This window comes from Syngnathus floridae, chromosome 1 (genome assembly GCF_059516105.1).
Source record: "Syngnathus floridae isolate MCC-2025c chromosome 1, RoL_Sflo_1.0, whole genome shotgun sequence".
NCBI classification, from domain to species: Eukaryota; Metazoa; Chordata; class Actinopteri; order Syngnathiformes; family Syngnathidae; genus Syngnathus; species Syngnathus floridae.
The window spans coordinates 20,394,069-20,408,906 of record NC_142413.1 but is presented as its reverse complement, the minus strand read 5'-3'; the positions used below and the strand labels follow the sequence as shown (position 1 = coordinate 20,408,906).

Genomic DNA, 14,838 nt, shown 5'->3' with positions numbered 1-14,838 from the left:
ATGGATGGAAATATTTTTTTTTCACAAGGCGACTTTAATATTTTCACTCTGTGACTTTAATATTTTCGCTAGGTGCCTTTAATATTTTCATTAGGTGACTTTAATAAGCCGTCATATGAGAGAAAAAGTCCACAGTACGCCAGGCAGGCCACCAAGCGAGCTTCTTGCCACTGCTGCTATGGCACCTGGTTTCTCGATATAACCAAAATCCACACGGCCTGGACAGTAGACTAATGAATCAGAGTTATTTTCCCAATTTTGCAGCATCGATATTGACGAAAGGTTTGTCAATCAGTAACTGAAAAGCTTTGTTTTATATGGTTGTATTTTAGCCTTTTGAGGTTCCACTATAATTCATTTTGTCTATAGGCCTACAGTTAAGCAAATTTGAGCTGTTATAAAACTGTTCTATACAACGAAACATTAAATTCCTCTCTTATTGGACATATTTGAGATACTGTTTCAAACAGTGAGGCTGGTGCTACACTGAAGGTCAACCGCAAGTGGGATTAAAGCCAGAGCATCTTGCTGACGAGGGTCTATTGGTGTGCCCTCTCCTTGGCCACATCTGGTTTGCAGCCAGTCGGGCCGGACATGTTTGTTGTGCTTTTTTTGTGCGTGTGTGTGTGTTCCTGCCAAAAGCTTGAACTGTCTCGTGCGGGTCAGAGCTAAGTGAGAGTCTGAAAGTGAAAATAGAGGGCATGTCCTTTTGAGAGCTAAATGCAGTGGAAAGGAGGGTCAAGGTGACTGTAACACAGACACCTTAACCTTGACCTAATTAAGATTACAAGATGAAAGGCTCAAGTAAAAGAATAAGCAGCGATGAACTGACCCTCGATTTCCCCCCCCAGTTGCCAAAGTTAGTGCTGTGGACAGAGTTATTGCTTCCATTCAAGGACCTGAATTATTTATAATTTTGTGCTTTATGGGGAGTCATCCAACTCAAAGTCTTTGCAATTCAGCATTGCCCATCTGTCTGTTTCAAATTTGGTGCCAATATCAAGGACAACCCCGATTTTGAAGAATGCCCGAAAATGGCCAAAAGGAGCAATGTAGAAAATGAATGGACGGCCATCATGTTTGAGCCCTAAATACAAAGTATGATATAGTCCACTTCCCATCATGTTCATCAGGTTTACTAATGCTAATAATAGTCACACTTCACAATAATGTCAGCGATAGCTTTGTTGCCAAATCAACACCGCAACATAAAAATGGTTCACAAGCACAATGTTCATGAATACAGAGTTGTCTTTTTATAATGCAGCCTTTTACAAAGATAAATTGGCTGTCGGATGTGATTATACGTAGAGGCTGAAAGGATGCAGTTAAATGGAATTGGTTGAAAGTAGTCATTTTTACTTGACAAGTAAATTTGAGACAAACGTCACAGAGCAAACACTTTGCGTCAGATGTTAACAAAACGTATAAATCCACTATCAAAATTTTACATACCAGTTGGAGATTGTGGAATTGGGATATGACAAATGAATATAAATGTATGCAGATGGCCTTCTGGGTATCGCCTTTACAAGCTAGTCATAGCACTTCTTAAAAGAATAGAGCTAGACATATGTAATATCTTTAGGTTTGTGCATGTCTACAACTCTGAGATTACACAATACACACATTATATGCACAAACAATCACTTATTAAGTCAAACTGCCAGGGTTTCTTGCCCTCTATCTCATTGTTTTTTTGTTGTTTTTTTTCTTTCCCTTTCTCAGTTCAGCGGCGGTGTCGTGTAACACTACCAGCCTTGCTTATTGAGAAAACGTTGGCGCTCTAATTGCATTGGCGTTATCGGCGAGCTGCCCGGCCGCAACACAACAAACCGCTCTGTACATTCTTCTCTCTCTCTTTTTTTTTTTTTTTCCTCGACAGCGAAATGGCGACAGGAATATAAATAGAGAAGAAAGCCTTGCTGGTACGGTTTAGATAGACTGCTGTCACCCAGGGTTCAAAAACACCTCACAGTGGACAGAGTGAGAAACTGTCAGGCAGATATGACTGTTGGGGAAAAAAATGCAATGATTGGAGAAAGAACGGCTTGGTTGCTTGGTCTGCTGGGAAATCCCCCCACTGCGCTAGGAGCCATGTGCTCTGGTGGCGAGATGAAATGCCTTATCTTCTGGTGGCAGGGCTCTGTCCTTTAAAGTAGGGAAGCTCAGGATAAGTCATTGTCCAGCCAGCCACCATCTTAACTGATCCGTGTTCCTGTTGACCTTTACCACAGCTGCCCCAGACGCTCAGCCAACTCTAGACTGTGCTGAATGTGCTAAAAGAGCACTGATTTCTTTAATACGTCCAGACGTCCAGTATTAACGAAGCGTTCAGGTAAAATAAAATCAACATACGATCATGGCATATTTGGATATTATTGAATATTAGAGGGGCAACCTTTTGTTCTACTCATGAATTCAAACAACACTAGCAAGACATCAGCATAAAGAAATTAATGTGATGAACAACCAGTTTGAAATTAAATCCAATTTTATTTCTCGATGTTAAAGGTAATCTTTAACACTTTATAGGGAATGTTTTTCCAACAAAGTTCCACAATTGAAGTCATCTCATACCATATACGTATGTCCTTGTATAGCAGAAGACTTGATTCTACTGGAATAAGACCAAAGTTGCAGATTTTAGCACTTGAAATTTGCTTAGACAAACCTTAAAATTCTGCTTGCATTAGAAAATCTGCATTTTCAGTTGTTTTGTTTTTGAAAGAAAAGCTGTGTTTTTATGTTCTACCACCACCATTATGTTCTAGAATGATTTAGAGTATAGAGGACACATTATGATGCAAGTATTAAGGAGGGAGCTCGAAAAATGATGATTTTTGGATTCAAGGATTATGTTTTTGCTAACGTCGACAAAAACAAAGTCAACTTGCGTAGTTAGCAACTCAAACGGAAAAACAACTACGAAATTGCCTTGAAATCTGTCAATATCAAACACACGGGTTAGATATTTTGGAAGCTTTTACTGTGGTAATGTAGTAGCTTGCGTATCAAATTGAACCACAAGATGCTGCTTGGTTGAAAGATGCTCAAGTTTTTGCAATTTTTTTTCATGTGCTGTCTTAAGTCTAGAAGATGGAAAAACCTTTTGTGAAAAGGAAATGTACCACAAGCCTCTTATTGTTTTATATTTTGCTATACACTAATTACTCAGATTGTATCAATGATTTATTTTAAGACCACGGGGACACTCTTTGGAACTAGAAGTATGTACAAGATATAATTATCATAATTAGAGCACTGCGGCAATATAACGATCAGAAAAAGAAAATGTGTCAGGAAGTTAATCAACCGATAAATAGACAAATGAATGGAGCATTTAGTACATCATATCCCTGTTTGGACGATGTTAAATACATAAATACAGTACAACACCCTGTATTGTGTACTGTATTCATTTGTGAAAAAAAAAACCCAAGAATTTATCTTAACTTATATTAAAAACAAGACTCCTGCCTGGCCACATACAATCGCTTGGAGCTTCATATGTGTATTTTATTTCCTATGGTTTAAAATCCCATCAAATTTGAGGTTTTCTCCTCTCACTGTAAAGTTTCCATTGTATGACTAAATGAGTTAAATATACTATGAGTGATTGTTGTTATAAGAAAATGGCATCCTTGCATATCTTTGAAAGTGAGAAGACACAGTAAGAATAGGTGAAGCGAAGGCCCACTGCAGCATCTTCCAGGCCAGACACGTCGCCATCTGTTTTTTCCGGTAAACTGACAGAGAAGCTGAATAATGCATCCATCAGTCTGCCCGAGTGTGCCGAGTACTGGGCACTGAGTGCGCTGCCAGCTTGTTATGGCCTCATTACAGGTGAAGATGACATGTTGAGGTGCAGTCGCCTTGGCATTGTCTACCTGCCCTGCCCTCCAGAGATAGCGCCGTTCTCTGTCACGCCCTACGCCATACAGAAGGGCGACTGTGATGGAGGAGGATAGAATGAACCTCAGTCCTGCCTTAACCCCACCAAAATGAAATTGACAGGCTCCCTAAAGTAATTGCTCCCCACACAATTTTCTCGGGCAGGAAATACTCTTATCGACAGATAGGGCATTCAATAAACGACGGGAGATGAGGCTCTCGGTTGTGGTCAAAAAGGCAGTGTGTGTGTCCACGAATGTACAATTTACACTTTCACGATGCTCCTCCGTAAATCTGCCCACCCTGCATACACTTTATTTGAATCTCCTTCTGACCGTTCTCTCCTTCACATTCTCTCGGGGGTCTCTTTTGTTTAAAGCTTTGGCTCACCGTTTTTCCTCTGCCTTCGGGGCACAACTCTATTTCCCAGTAGCCAGCGTCATTCTGTTCCGATTGTATTTCTGCCGCCTGAGTGGCAGTGTAATGTTGATATTTCCCCAAGACTCTTCTTATGTGGGACGGGGTTGTGAAAGGGTGCTTTACGGTCAGTGTTTTGTTTCCATAGGTCAGACAGAGCCTGTGGTGAAGCCCGGGCCTCAGAGATGAAAAGATACTAAGTAGTGAAAAAGAGATGGAAAATGGTAATGTTTTAGTTTCTGATGCATTACTGTGCAAATAGAGACATCAGTGTACAGTATACCATGGGGTGCTGCAGCTCGACCTTTTAAGATTCTTTTGTTCAATTGCACATGAACGATTTGTTATTCAGGACATTCCATTACTCAAAGCTGGGTCAGGGATGGATTTGTCTTTAGACCTCAGTGGTTGATGTGTGTCAAACTTTTGATATCAGAGCTTTAGTCTGAGATGTTCTGGAATTCAGTCCCTACATGCTTCCTGAGTGTTTGTCTTTGTGGAGTTGAAGGTTTGACTAAATCCATTGAGTGTTTCATATTTTGTTTGGGAGTGATTTGGACTCTTAAGCTGGAAACTCATGTTGCATTTACGGTCCTTCGAAAATGAAAATTATAGGAACTGTTTGTTTAAAAAAGCACGTCAAAACTTTTTAAAGTGATGCACCCGCTTCAAAACCCGAATCCATGTGACATGGATCAACAGTTTTTTAATCACGGTTTGAAAGTCTCAATTATGTTTTTTTTTTTTTTTCTTCAAATCCAACCTGGGTCTCTTTTTATATGTGGTCCTCGATCGGATACGTAAATGCAGGAGGTATAATAAGGTCTAATAAAGGTTATTTTTTTCTCTTCCTATTCAGATGGCCCAAGGTTTTCTTCAGTGTCATATAATATTAATTCTGTCCTTTATTTAACATGTACACTTTATTTATCTGGACGAAGGTTGAATTCAGCTTTTGTGTTGTACCCACTGCAGTCTTTTCGGTCCAACTTAATCTGTTTGAGTTTGTTGCACATAATAAAATGAGCCAAGATTCTCAAGGCAGAACAGTGTGCTTTGACCCTTCCTGCAGAGAGCCACTGTGCTGCACGTTTACTTTTCTTTTATTGATTTTGGCCCCATAATGACTGCACCTACTTTTTCTTCCTCTCCCTGGGTGACAACCAGGCCGGAAGACCTCCTATTCCTCTGCTAGTGCACCACATATTTTTTGCTTTTACTGACACTGGGTTAGTTTGCTGTCATAGTACGATGATGAAATTGTCTTTTAGTGCTCTATGTTATGGATTCTCATCAAGGGTGTGGAAAGCTACTGGTATTGACACACACAAGTATAATTTGTATTATTTTTCCACAATATAAAAAAAAAAAAAAAACATATATTTTTCCACAGTCTAAGACGGTTGATTATGCCTTACAGGAGAGCAGCTTGCATGCTTTAGTACAAATAAATGAGCTATGCCGCTATGTGCAAAACTGCCTATTAGCGCCGTTGACTTTGTTGTAAAACCAGCAGTTTGGGGATCAACAGAGTGCATGCGATTTTGCCAAGAAGTCATGTTCATAACGCATCTAATGACGTGTTTTCTATTTGTATGGTATCTTTACTTCCCTTTGAATGTGATTTGAACATAGTAATTCAGCCAAAAGCAAAACATTTTTTTTTCTCTGGGTAACGTGTTTAAGCAGTGGAATAGAGACATATTTGCATGCACAATCTTTTTACGACTGTTGTCAAATTTTAAGTTGATAAATGACCATTAGAACAGATTTGATCAGGCGCTAGCTTTTAAAATAAACAACATTTACTGAGCTTTGAGAGTGTGTATTTTGTGCATGAAACCAAGCATCATATGTCCAATAATTCACAAATAATTCAAATGGTTTGAAAAATAAGTGGTTTTTTTTTTTTTTTCTTTCATAGCATCCTCATGTGAGTTAATGTGTTTTGCTTTCAGGGAGGACTGAGGAACAGCAAGCATGAATGTACACTCTCATCCCAGGAATATGTCCATGAGCTTCGTTCTGGTATCACAGAAGAAAAACTGCTCAATTGCCTGGAGTCGCTTCGGGTTTCTCTCACCAGTAACCCAGTCAGGTGAGTCCGTCACATTTTGGGATTTGTCTTTGTACCGGTACCGTATTTTATAAAAGACATGAAAATGTCATCATTTTATTAGTTGAACTGACTCATTGTTTAAAAAAAATATGTTTTCCTTTTTGTTACCAAAGATCTTGCTTTGTCCGCAATGAATGGGCTCCTCAGTTTTATTTCTGGTCCCACGACTACAGGGAAATGTGCTTATGAACTGACTGAAGGCTGCATGTGAATCAATGATGGACACATGAACGAAATGCTCAATGAAGTCAGTGAAGTACAACAAAACCCAATTGTGGCATGGTGTACCCAAAAGAACATTTGCATTATCTTAATGTTTGTATCGGTCAATGTTACGGCTGTGTTAAATTAATAGGAACAAAGACCATACAGTGATCTGTTCTCATTGAAAACTATTTGCTTTAATAACATAGCTACAACATTTTTTTAACTTTGTGTCGGCATATGTAATTAAAATGTGTCCTACATTCACTTTGACCACTTTGCAGGTACTAACGGTGAGCATTCATTCATTAGTGTTCTTGCTACGATTCCTGCCTTCTCAACCAAGAAATTGAGATGTGATATACTTGAGTTGGAGTTATTATACCCTACGCCCACTTGAAGCCTGACTTCATTTAAATAAAACAATTTTGATTCCCTCACTGGCTTATATATTACGACACCCCCCCCCCCCCCCCACACACACACACACACGCACGCGCACACACACACACACCCTTGATGAATTTATATTCAACGGAATGAGGTTTTAATATATTTTGTTGTGAAAACCTAATTAACCCCTTTGAATGTCAGGAGGACAGTGAAGTCAAATCCCTCTGGCCATGTGCCTCAAGGGGGATTTAAGTCAGAGTTCCCACCCAGAAAGATGCCATTATGTGGATGTACTACGTGAGTCCGGGTTTTTATTGTGGGTGTTTTCCAATGACCTGCAAGCATGTAAGGGTCACCGTGCGTTATGAAGCGATCACCTCCTGTGGCTCGGCAGGTCCACAGGGTTCTTGAGGGCATCAGAAAGATTATTCATGATTATAATATCCCCACTGGAGATTTGATGCCGCGTGCAACTACTGGAGCAACTACACACACTACACACACACACGCGCACACACACACACATATATATATGGATTACACTAAAATCTACCATGGAAGTGATGGATTGTACTAAGATCTGAGAAAAAATGCTAAAGTTTCCAGTCAACCACCCATGATATAGAGCATGATGGAATTTGTAATATTCAGAGCTCATTGTATTGTACCTCCTAATTAACATGAATTGGCTTGATTGTCATGGATCACAGCACACTTTTGTTTGTGACTCTTCTGGTTCCTCTATGTTAATGTAACCTTATACGTTTTGTTATCACACAGTGAAAGCGAGTGTGACTTGGATGGCAGTGTACCAGTGTCAGGCTTTTCTTAAAGCCAAATAGAGAAACAGTTTTTGCCCCTGAACAAAAATTCTGTACATATTTTAAAGTTGTGTTATGTAGAGGTATACATCAATTAAATGTAACCGTGTTTACTGGGCTGAATACTACAATTACTAATATTATGTATTTTCTCAATTTAACATGAAACAAAACCGAAACTACAGAATAATACCTAGCGTAGGACTAATGCGGAAACCCCAGCACAGCAAAAACTGGCTGGGAAGTAAAGTTGGCAAGGGAAGAGGAAATTGAATGAAGGAAGCAAGTGGCGAGTCATTCATCATGCAAAAATGCTAAACTCACGCATGAGTTACTGGATTCCACTTTTTATGGATGAAATGAGACCTATTGACTGTTCATATGGATTACAGTTGTTCAAGCTCCCCCAACATTGGATTCTCTGACTGATCACCTGTTTTGTTTTGCCTTGGAAAATTAGTGCTCCCAAAAGTTTGGCACTGATTTTTAACCAAATTTTTGCCCAAACCCCAAATCAGTAAAACTTTTTGCGTCGTTAGAACTTCAAGGTACCATAGGAATTAAATATGACGAACAACAGCTTTATCATTAATATGTTGTTTTTGAACGTGGCTGCTTAGCATGACTTTTCTTCTTGTTCCTGTGTGTTTGGGCAGACGGCTAATTTGCTCCCACAGGCTTGTGTTTGTTTAATAGTTTAACTGGTGAGGCTGTGCACCTGTTTGGCAGCGCAGGTGGCTGCAGGGCCTTTGTGCTGAGGGCTTTATCTCGCAGGCAGTCCCGCACAGGTGTGCGGCATGCGGAATCCTAACAGCCTCCCACAGATGGAACCGCCCGAAGCGACGGCTGCCGACTGTTTTCACTCTCTTCTCTTCAGCTGCCATGTTTTTCACTAGTTTTTCCCAAGACAATTATTCTATGCTCCCTTTCCATTTAGGTAGTTATTTTTGATACTTGCCGCTTAAGTGCAAAAAGACATTTATGTCTTAATCCACTGATCAGAGAGATGTTGAAAACATTCATTGAATGAATTCTTTCTTTATCAGCCAAACACAAATTTTCATTACACTTGTCAACTATAATTGCGTTGAAAAATCTTAACTTAAACTGTTGAGCACCTGTATGTATCAGTTTTTCCATGCATTTTAAGATCTACTCGATATTTAACTGTGCTTTGGTCACCTTCTCTCGACTCTTTCTGTAGAACTCAACCTTTTTATTAAAAACACCTATAGCATTTACGCCTCTCCATAACTTTTTGTGCTCTTTCTGTTACGGCCCAATGTTTGCACTATTTCATGACTCATGTTTTCTTGTTGCACAGTGAAACTATTTTGGGGGCTCAAATTTCATATCAATCTTGGTGAAACAGTTTCTCAATTGGCATTATAGGGATTTGGATTTTGGGGGATTGTAAATCAGATATACTGTAGTCTAGCCATTTGGATTGGATGCCATTTAATGACTATAATTCCCATAATTACATTATAGACAAATAAAGGGTGTCAACAAAGCTACTTCTTACCAATCAGGGTTTTATGAGGCCGATTCTCTCTGCCTTCCCTCGAATGCATGTGACTACTGAAGGTATAACTACCAATCAAAAGTGAAGTTCAGTAAGACAAGACACTGATGTGTGTGAGATAATATCGCACATGAATAGCTTCAGCTGTGTCACTTTTATTTATAATTGAGTCATCTGTATCCGTAGCATAGTGCTTTCGTACATCCATTCAGGATTCACATTAATTTCAATAAGATATTAAACAAAGCAGTGAAAAGAACTGATGCCTTCTACGTAGTTATTTCAATCTAGGCCGGCATTCTGTTCCTTTCTCGTTTGAAGAGTAATGTAAGGCTGAAAGACGTTATTTAAATAAATTGTTGAAAAGACTCAATCTAGCATCAGCACTATCCAACATTGGAACCATTGAGGAACATAAAATGTTTTGAATTATTAGGGCCCAAGCAAAGTACGCTATTAAAATTACTTTGGTTTTGTCGAATAAATCATTTTTTAAAGACTTTAGTCACTGATTTTTTTGCTCTAAAAGTGTAGTTTATTTTTTGTATTCTAAATCTCTTCATTGACGCAAAAAGTCATCCTCATATCTCATGAGAGTGAAGGCATAATTTTCAGGAAAATGAATCGCTGCATTGATCAGTGTTATGTCCCACCCACACCTGACATCCAGAAGGGAATGTGTAACTTGCAAATACATCACAAACAAGCAACCATCACATCCAGTGGTGCAATCGAGTAGTCGTCTACTACTCACCTCTGACTTCTATTTGGTATACATGGCTGATAGAATACTTTGTGCATATTTGCCCAGTGTGTGGGCTGATTTTGAAACTGTTACTAATGGGAAAGAGTCATTTGTACATTTCCATTAAAAATATACACATTTGTTTTAAGTGCGCTCTCTCTCTCTCTCTCTCTCTCTCTCTCTCTCTCTCTCTCTCTCTCTCTCTCTCTCTCTCTCTCTCTCTCTGTCTTTTTCTCTGGCCTTAAACGCTATTTTTTTGTCAGGCTATAATGGAGTGGCATTTTTGACATGCTTAAATGCTAAAGCCGACACTGGCGGTGCTTGGTTTCACGCTACTCAGTGCTATTTGCTGTTATCTTTCTGTGGCACAGAACGATTCCGTATTCCCTCAGGAGGACAACTGAAGGAATTCAATTGGGACATAATAGGAAGAAATTGATACTTTCCATCAAAGAGCAGCTCCACCCACTTCTGATGAAATAAAACATTACAGGAAAAAAGATAAAATATTGAAACTATGCAAAAACTCTCGTGCCAATAGCTTTTTCTTTTCAGTGCTTGCTTACAGGGAGAATTAATTGTGATATTTCCCAGAGTGGACATTGTAGAAGTATCATTTGTTGTTTTTTGTTGCACCAATAACTTGATATTGGAATAGTTGGAGTTATTTTATCAAATAGATGAGCATTTGCATAAATTGTTCTTTTAATCTGGTGCAGATATTATTTGCAAACTGCGGTTTAGCATAACATTGTTGTCACCAGCTAAACAAACTGGCTTGTGATCATTTTACACACTTCTCAATTCTCAGTGGGTTCCTCAGCACCATTGCACTGTTCTATATGATTGACTAAATTGATATGAACAATATCTACCAGTTCTCATTTTCAGTTTGCATGTTCATATTACCACATTTGCTTTGGAAAAGAGAAACATTTGGCCAGATAATAGCCACACCTAAAATGAATGCAACCAGCACTCCTAAGACTGTTCACTCACACAAATATTACTCCTATTATCTTACTCTCTAAAACCTGATGACAACATCATGGGACAGATGCATAAACACTGAATTTGTGGGACTGTATTCCATCACCGTGCTACTCATTGACTTCCCTCACTTGCACAAACATCGTCGACTCATGTCTCAGGTCACAATTAGTCACGGCTTAGCGCTAGAAAATTGCCATACCATAATTAGTTGTTACCTGAGACCTGGCAACTGTGATGTCATGACAAGTGGCAAATTGGGCACCCCCCTGAGATTGATTGAAAATAGATTTTGCTTCTTTCATTCATATTCCACTGTTTTGACTAGTTGGGCTGCACAGAACTTACTATTACAAAGAAAAAATTGGGGTTGTGTTCCCCTTTGAGTACATTGGCGGGTGGGAGTGATACCCTGAGCTGATTTAGTCACCGATCAAAGTAATACCTCAGCACAGTCAGGCAACAGCATCCCCATCTTAATCGAGGGCCTCCCTTGACACAGCGAGTCAATACAAAAGGCTTTAATGCTCAAACTATTATTATTCCAAATGCTTGTCAAAATTTGAGATAAATTATTGACTCACACATTTTAACATCAGGAAATAACTCCATGCATTTTGTGTGTATTGACATTTGGGTGTTCTGGAAACAAGCAATGTTAATGGCATCATCTGGCTGTGACCACACAGCCGACCCCCCGCTACTCCCCCGCCACGATCCCTTCTCCCGCTTGCCTCCTTAGATAAACAGGCTCATCTGCACTGGATCATTTGCCGTCTCCCGATATGCTGTGGTTTATAGGCAATTATCTCTCGCAATCCGTTATCGATTACAGTGTTATCTTTCTCGCATTGCTCAATTTTTGGGCACGGCAACACGGCCACACTCTGCAAGAGAGGCTGGATACAAACAGCTCAGTGATGGGAACTCGAGTGAAGATGGATGTGTGTTCATTTGCTCCTAAATGGGTGTAGTTTAAATTCTAACCGTATTCAGTGTCAGGGAGGCCACGACTGGGTTGTGCGGCTCGGCTTGTGTCGGGAATTAAAACCCACTACACGAGTCCATTTATCCTAATGTGTCGAACCCAAGATATTTGTTTGAATGACTGAATCTCTCATGGGTTCAGCCATTTCGTTTAATTCACTCTCTGTATTAAAATGTCTTTCAGTGCCAAGACTGTCAGAAATACTGACTGGATATTTTGTGTTCCTCTACTTCCTCCACAGTTGGGTTAATAACTTTGGTCATGAGGGTCTTGGACTTCTTCTGGATGCACTGGAGAAGCTTTTGGATAAAAAACAGTGAGTGTCCTACTAAGTATTTAACTTTGATGAAAAGCATACTCTTAAATATTGTTCTATTTCTTTTCTAGGCAAGAGATCATTGATAAACGGAATCAGCATAAACTTATTCAATGCTTGAAGGCTTTCATGAACAACAAGGTTTGTATAGATCAATACATTTTTCTAAACTATGTTTACGTTAATTTGAACTTAGATAACTCTAAATAACTAGTGTATTATAGATGAGCTTATCATTTTGGTAGCACTCCAGTCATTTCTCTGCGTGCGTAAGCCTAACTATTGAGTGCATCTAATCAAACAAAATTGAATGGTTCCACTTTTAAATATATGGAAACATGCATCACATCGTCTTTCACAGAAGAGATACTGTGTTTGAAGGAAATGACACATTTAAAGTAGGGATCGACCAATATGTTTTTTTCATTAACCGATGCCAATATTTAGAGTTCAGGGGCAACTGATGACCGATATGAGTTGCCGATTGTTAGGGCCGATATCTCGAAATTTTGTGCTTTATTTGCACACTAAAAAGTCACACTAATAATAAAAAGTGAGATTCTGAACTCTTTTCTCATTTCTGAACTTAACATCATCATTTATTGAACACACAAATCAATAAATTGACCAAGTATGAAATATATAAAACAGGTAATATAAAAAAATCAATCATTTACATTAAATATGTTTTCAACTTTGTTGAAACATGAGTGTAAACTATACATCTAAATGAAAGAAATACGTTATGAATAAGCATTAATATTCCAAAAGTTTTGGCTTGGGGTCCTTCACGAAGGCAACAGCATGTTCCACCGCAATTACATGGAGCTGCCCACAGACGTTCCTGACTCTAAATCAGCGCTACTAAACACAGATATTGGCAGATACCGATGAATTAAATAAAAATAAATATCGACCCGATATATCGGTTTAAGTGCTGACAAGTTCATTCTTATGTATGGGAAACAACAACAAACATTTAATCGCATCATACCCTATGCAAACATAGACATGTATGGATGTGTGTGGTGGACTAGGCTTTATTTTTTTTACTCAGTGGTCTGGATTCCACTGGAGGTGATGCTGTCTAAGATAATGGGAGAATATGGAGCAGCTAATTTTAACATTTACCATCCCCACTCTGCTCTCAGTTCAATTAATTATCCATTTTAGTAAGGTCTTTCTCATTTCTCATGTAGAGGCACACATTTCAAGGCTCGGTGACCAATTGATGTTTCTGCTTCTAAACCCCACCAGTGGTCACCCGCACCTTTAGTGGTCGGAAGACATAAAGGTTACAGAAAAGTGTTTGTCCCTGACGTTCTGTCCTCACTCGAATGCATTTATCATTCTCTTTATTTTTTCCTGAGGCTATTATTTCACTCAAGCCTCCATTTGAATAGACTCCAGTTTCACGATAATTATAACAATACATTTCTAAAACTAAGTGCCCTACCTCCAGGCCTTGTCCCCTCAGCATTAACCTGAATACATTTCCCTGGTTGTTATTTGAAGAAATGCAGTTAAATCGTACGTACTTGAATCCTTGATCAAGTCAAATTTGACATGTTTGACAGCTCGGATTAATTTACACCCACTGGAATATTTTTCCCTTCATCCTTCTCCTTGCTTTTACTATCTGACAGTATGGGCTGCAAAGGATCCTGGGAGATGAGCGCAGCCTGTTGTTACTGGCGAGATCCATCGACCCCAAACAGACCAGCATGATGACCGAGACTGTCAAGATCCTGTCGGCCTTCTGTATCATCGGCGAGGAAAACATGTAAGGCCGATCACCTGATTGCTCGCGCTGTCTCAAGTCATCGATAACAAGATGTTTCTCGTCATTGCGTGCGTTGTGGAATTGAGAGGTCAATGCAGTCTTCTTGAAAGGGTTATCCAACATAACGAGACTCAAAGGGAAGCCACATTCAAAATAAACTCCTACTTTTACCAGTCTTTTTCTTCTAGACATAATATTCTGGAGTTTGACAGTACCCTGAACTTTGGCGCGAAACGCAATCCCTATGTAATGATGTTGATGTTGGAATTTATGTTTTTCCTTGAACCGCACTCATCTCTATTTGCTTGAAATAACCTTGTTTATCTTCTGAGTGAACTTAAACGTCGGTTCAAAAATTTGTTTCAACTTTTTGCGCCTGTAAACGGCTCAGTGCTGGACAGCTACAATTGGTACTTTTAGTCCTTTTGACAAATGCTCTCCGTGTTGCTGTATTGTAACTGTCAAATCAAGAATACTTTCAGTCTAATTGTGGGTTCTTTTCTATCCCAAAGCAGTTGATGGGTTTGGAGCCTTGACATTTTTGGCCATGTTTGGTTCTTTTTTTATTAGTAGTCAACAGGGCTTTAAAAACATCTGATTTAATAATTGGTCTCAAGAGTAGTCACAGAAAAAGTTTGTAACC

At 39.2% G+C, this 14,838-nt stretch overlaps 1 protein-coding gene across 6 annotated transcripts in view; it reads left to right on the top strand.

The window, feature by feature from the left end:
• diaph2 (diaphanous-related formin 2) overlaps nucleotides 1-14,838 on the top strand; it is a 307,464-nt gene that overhangs the window by 79,648 nt on the left and 212,978 nt on the right. For all 6 annotated transcript variants that reach the window (XM_088384971.1, XM_088384965.1, XM_088384980.1 and 3 more), the window contains 4 exons: nucleotides 6,270-6,409; nucleotides 12,338-12,412; nucleotides 12,484-12,553; nucleotides 14,059-14,195. In XM_088384971.1, coding sequence (XP_088241097.1) covers nucleotides 6,270-6,409; nucleotides 12,338-12,412; nucleotides 12,484-12,553; nucleotides 14,059-14,195 — 422 coding nt within the window. The remainder of the gene's footprint in view (nucleotides 1-6,269; nucleotides 6,410-12,337; nucleotides 12,413-12,483; nucleotides 12,554-14,058; nucleotides 14,196-14,838) is intronic.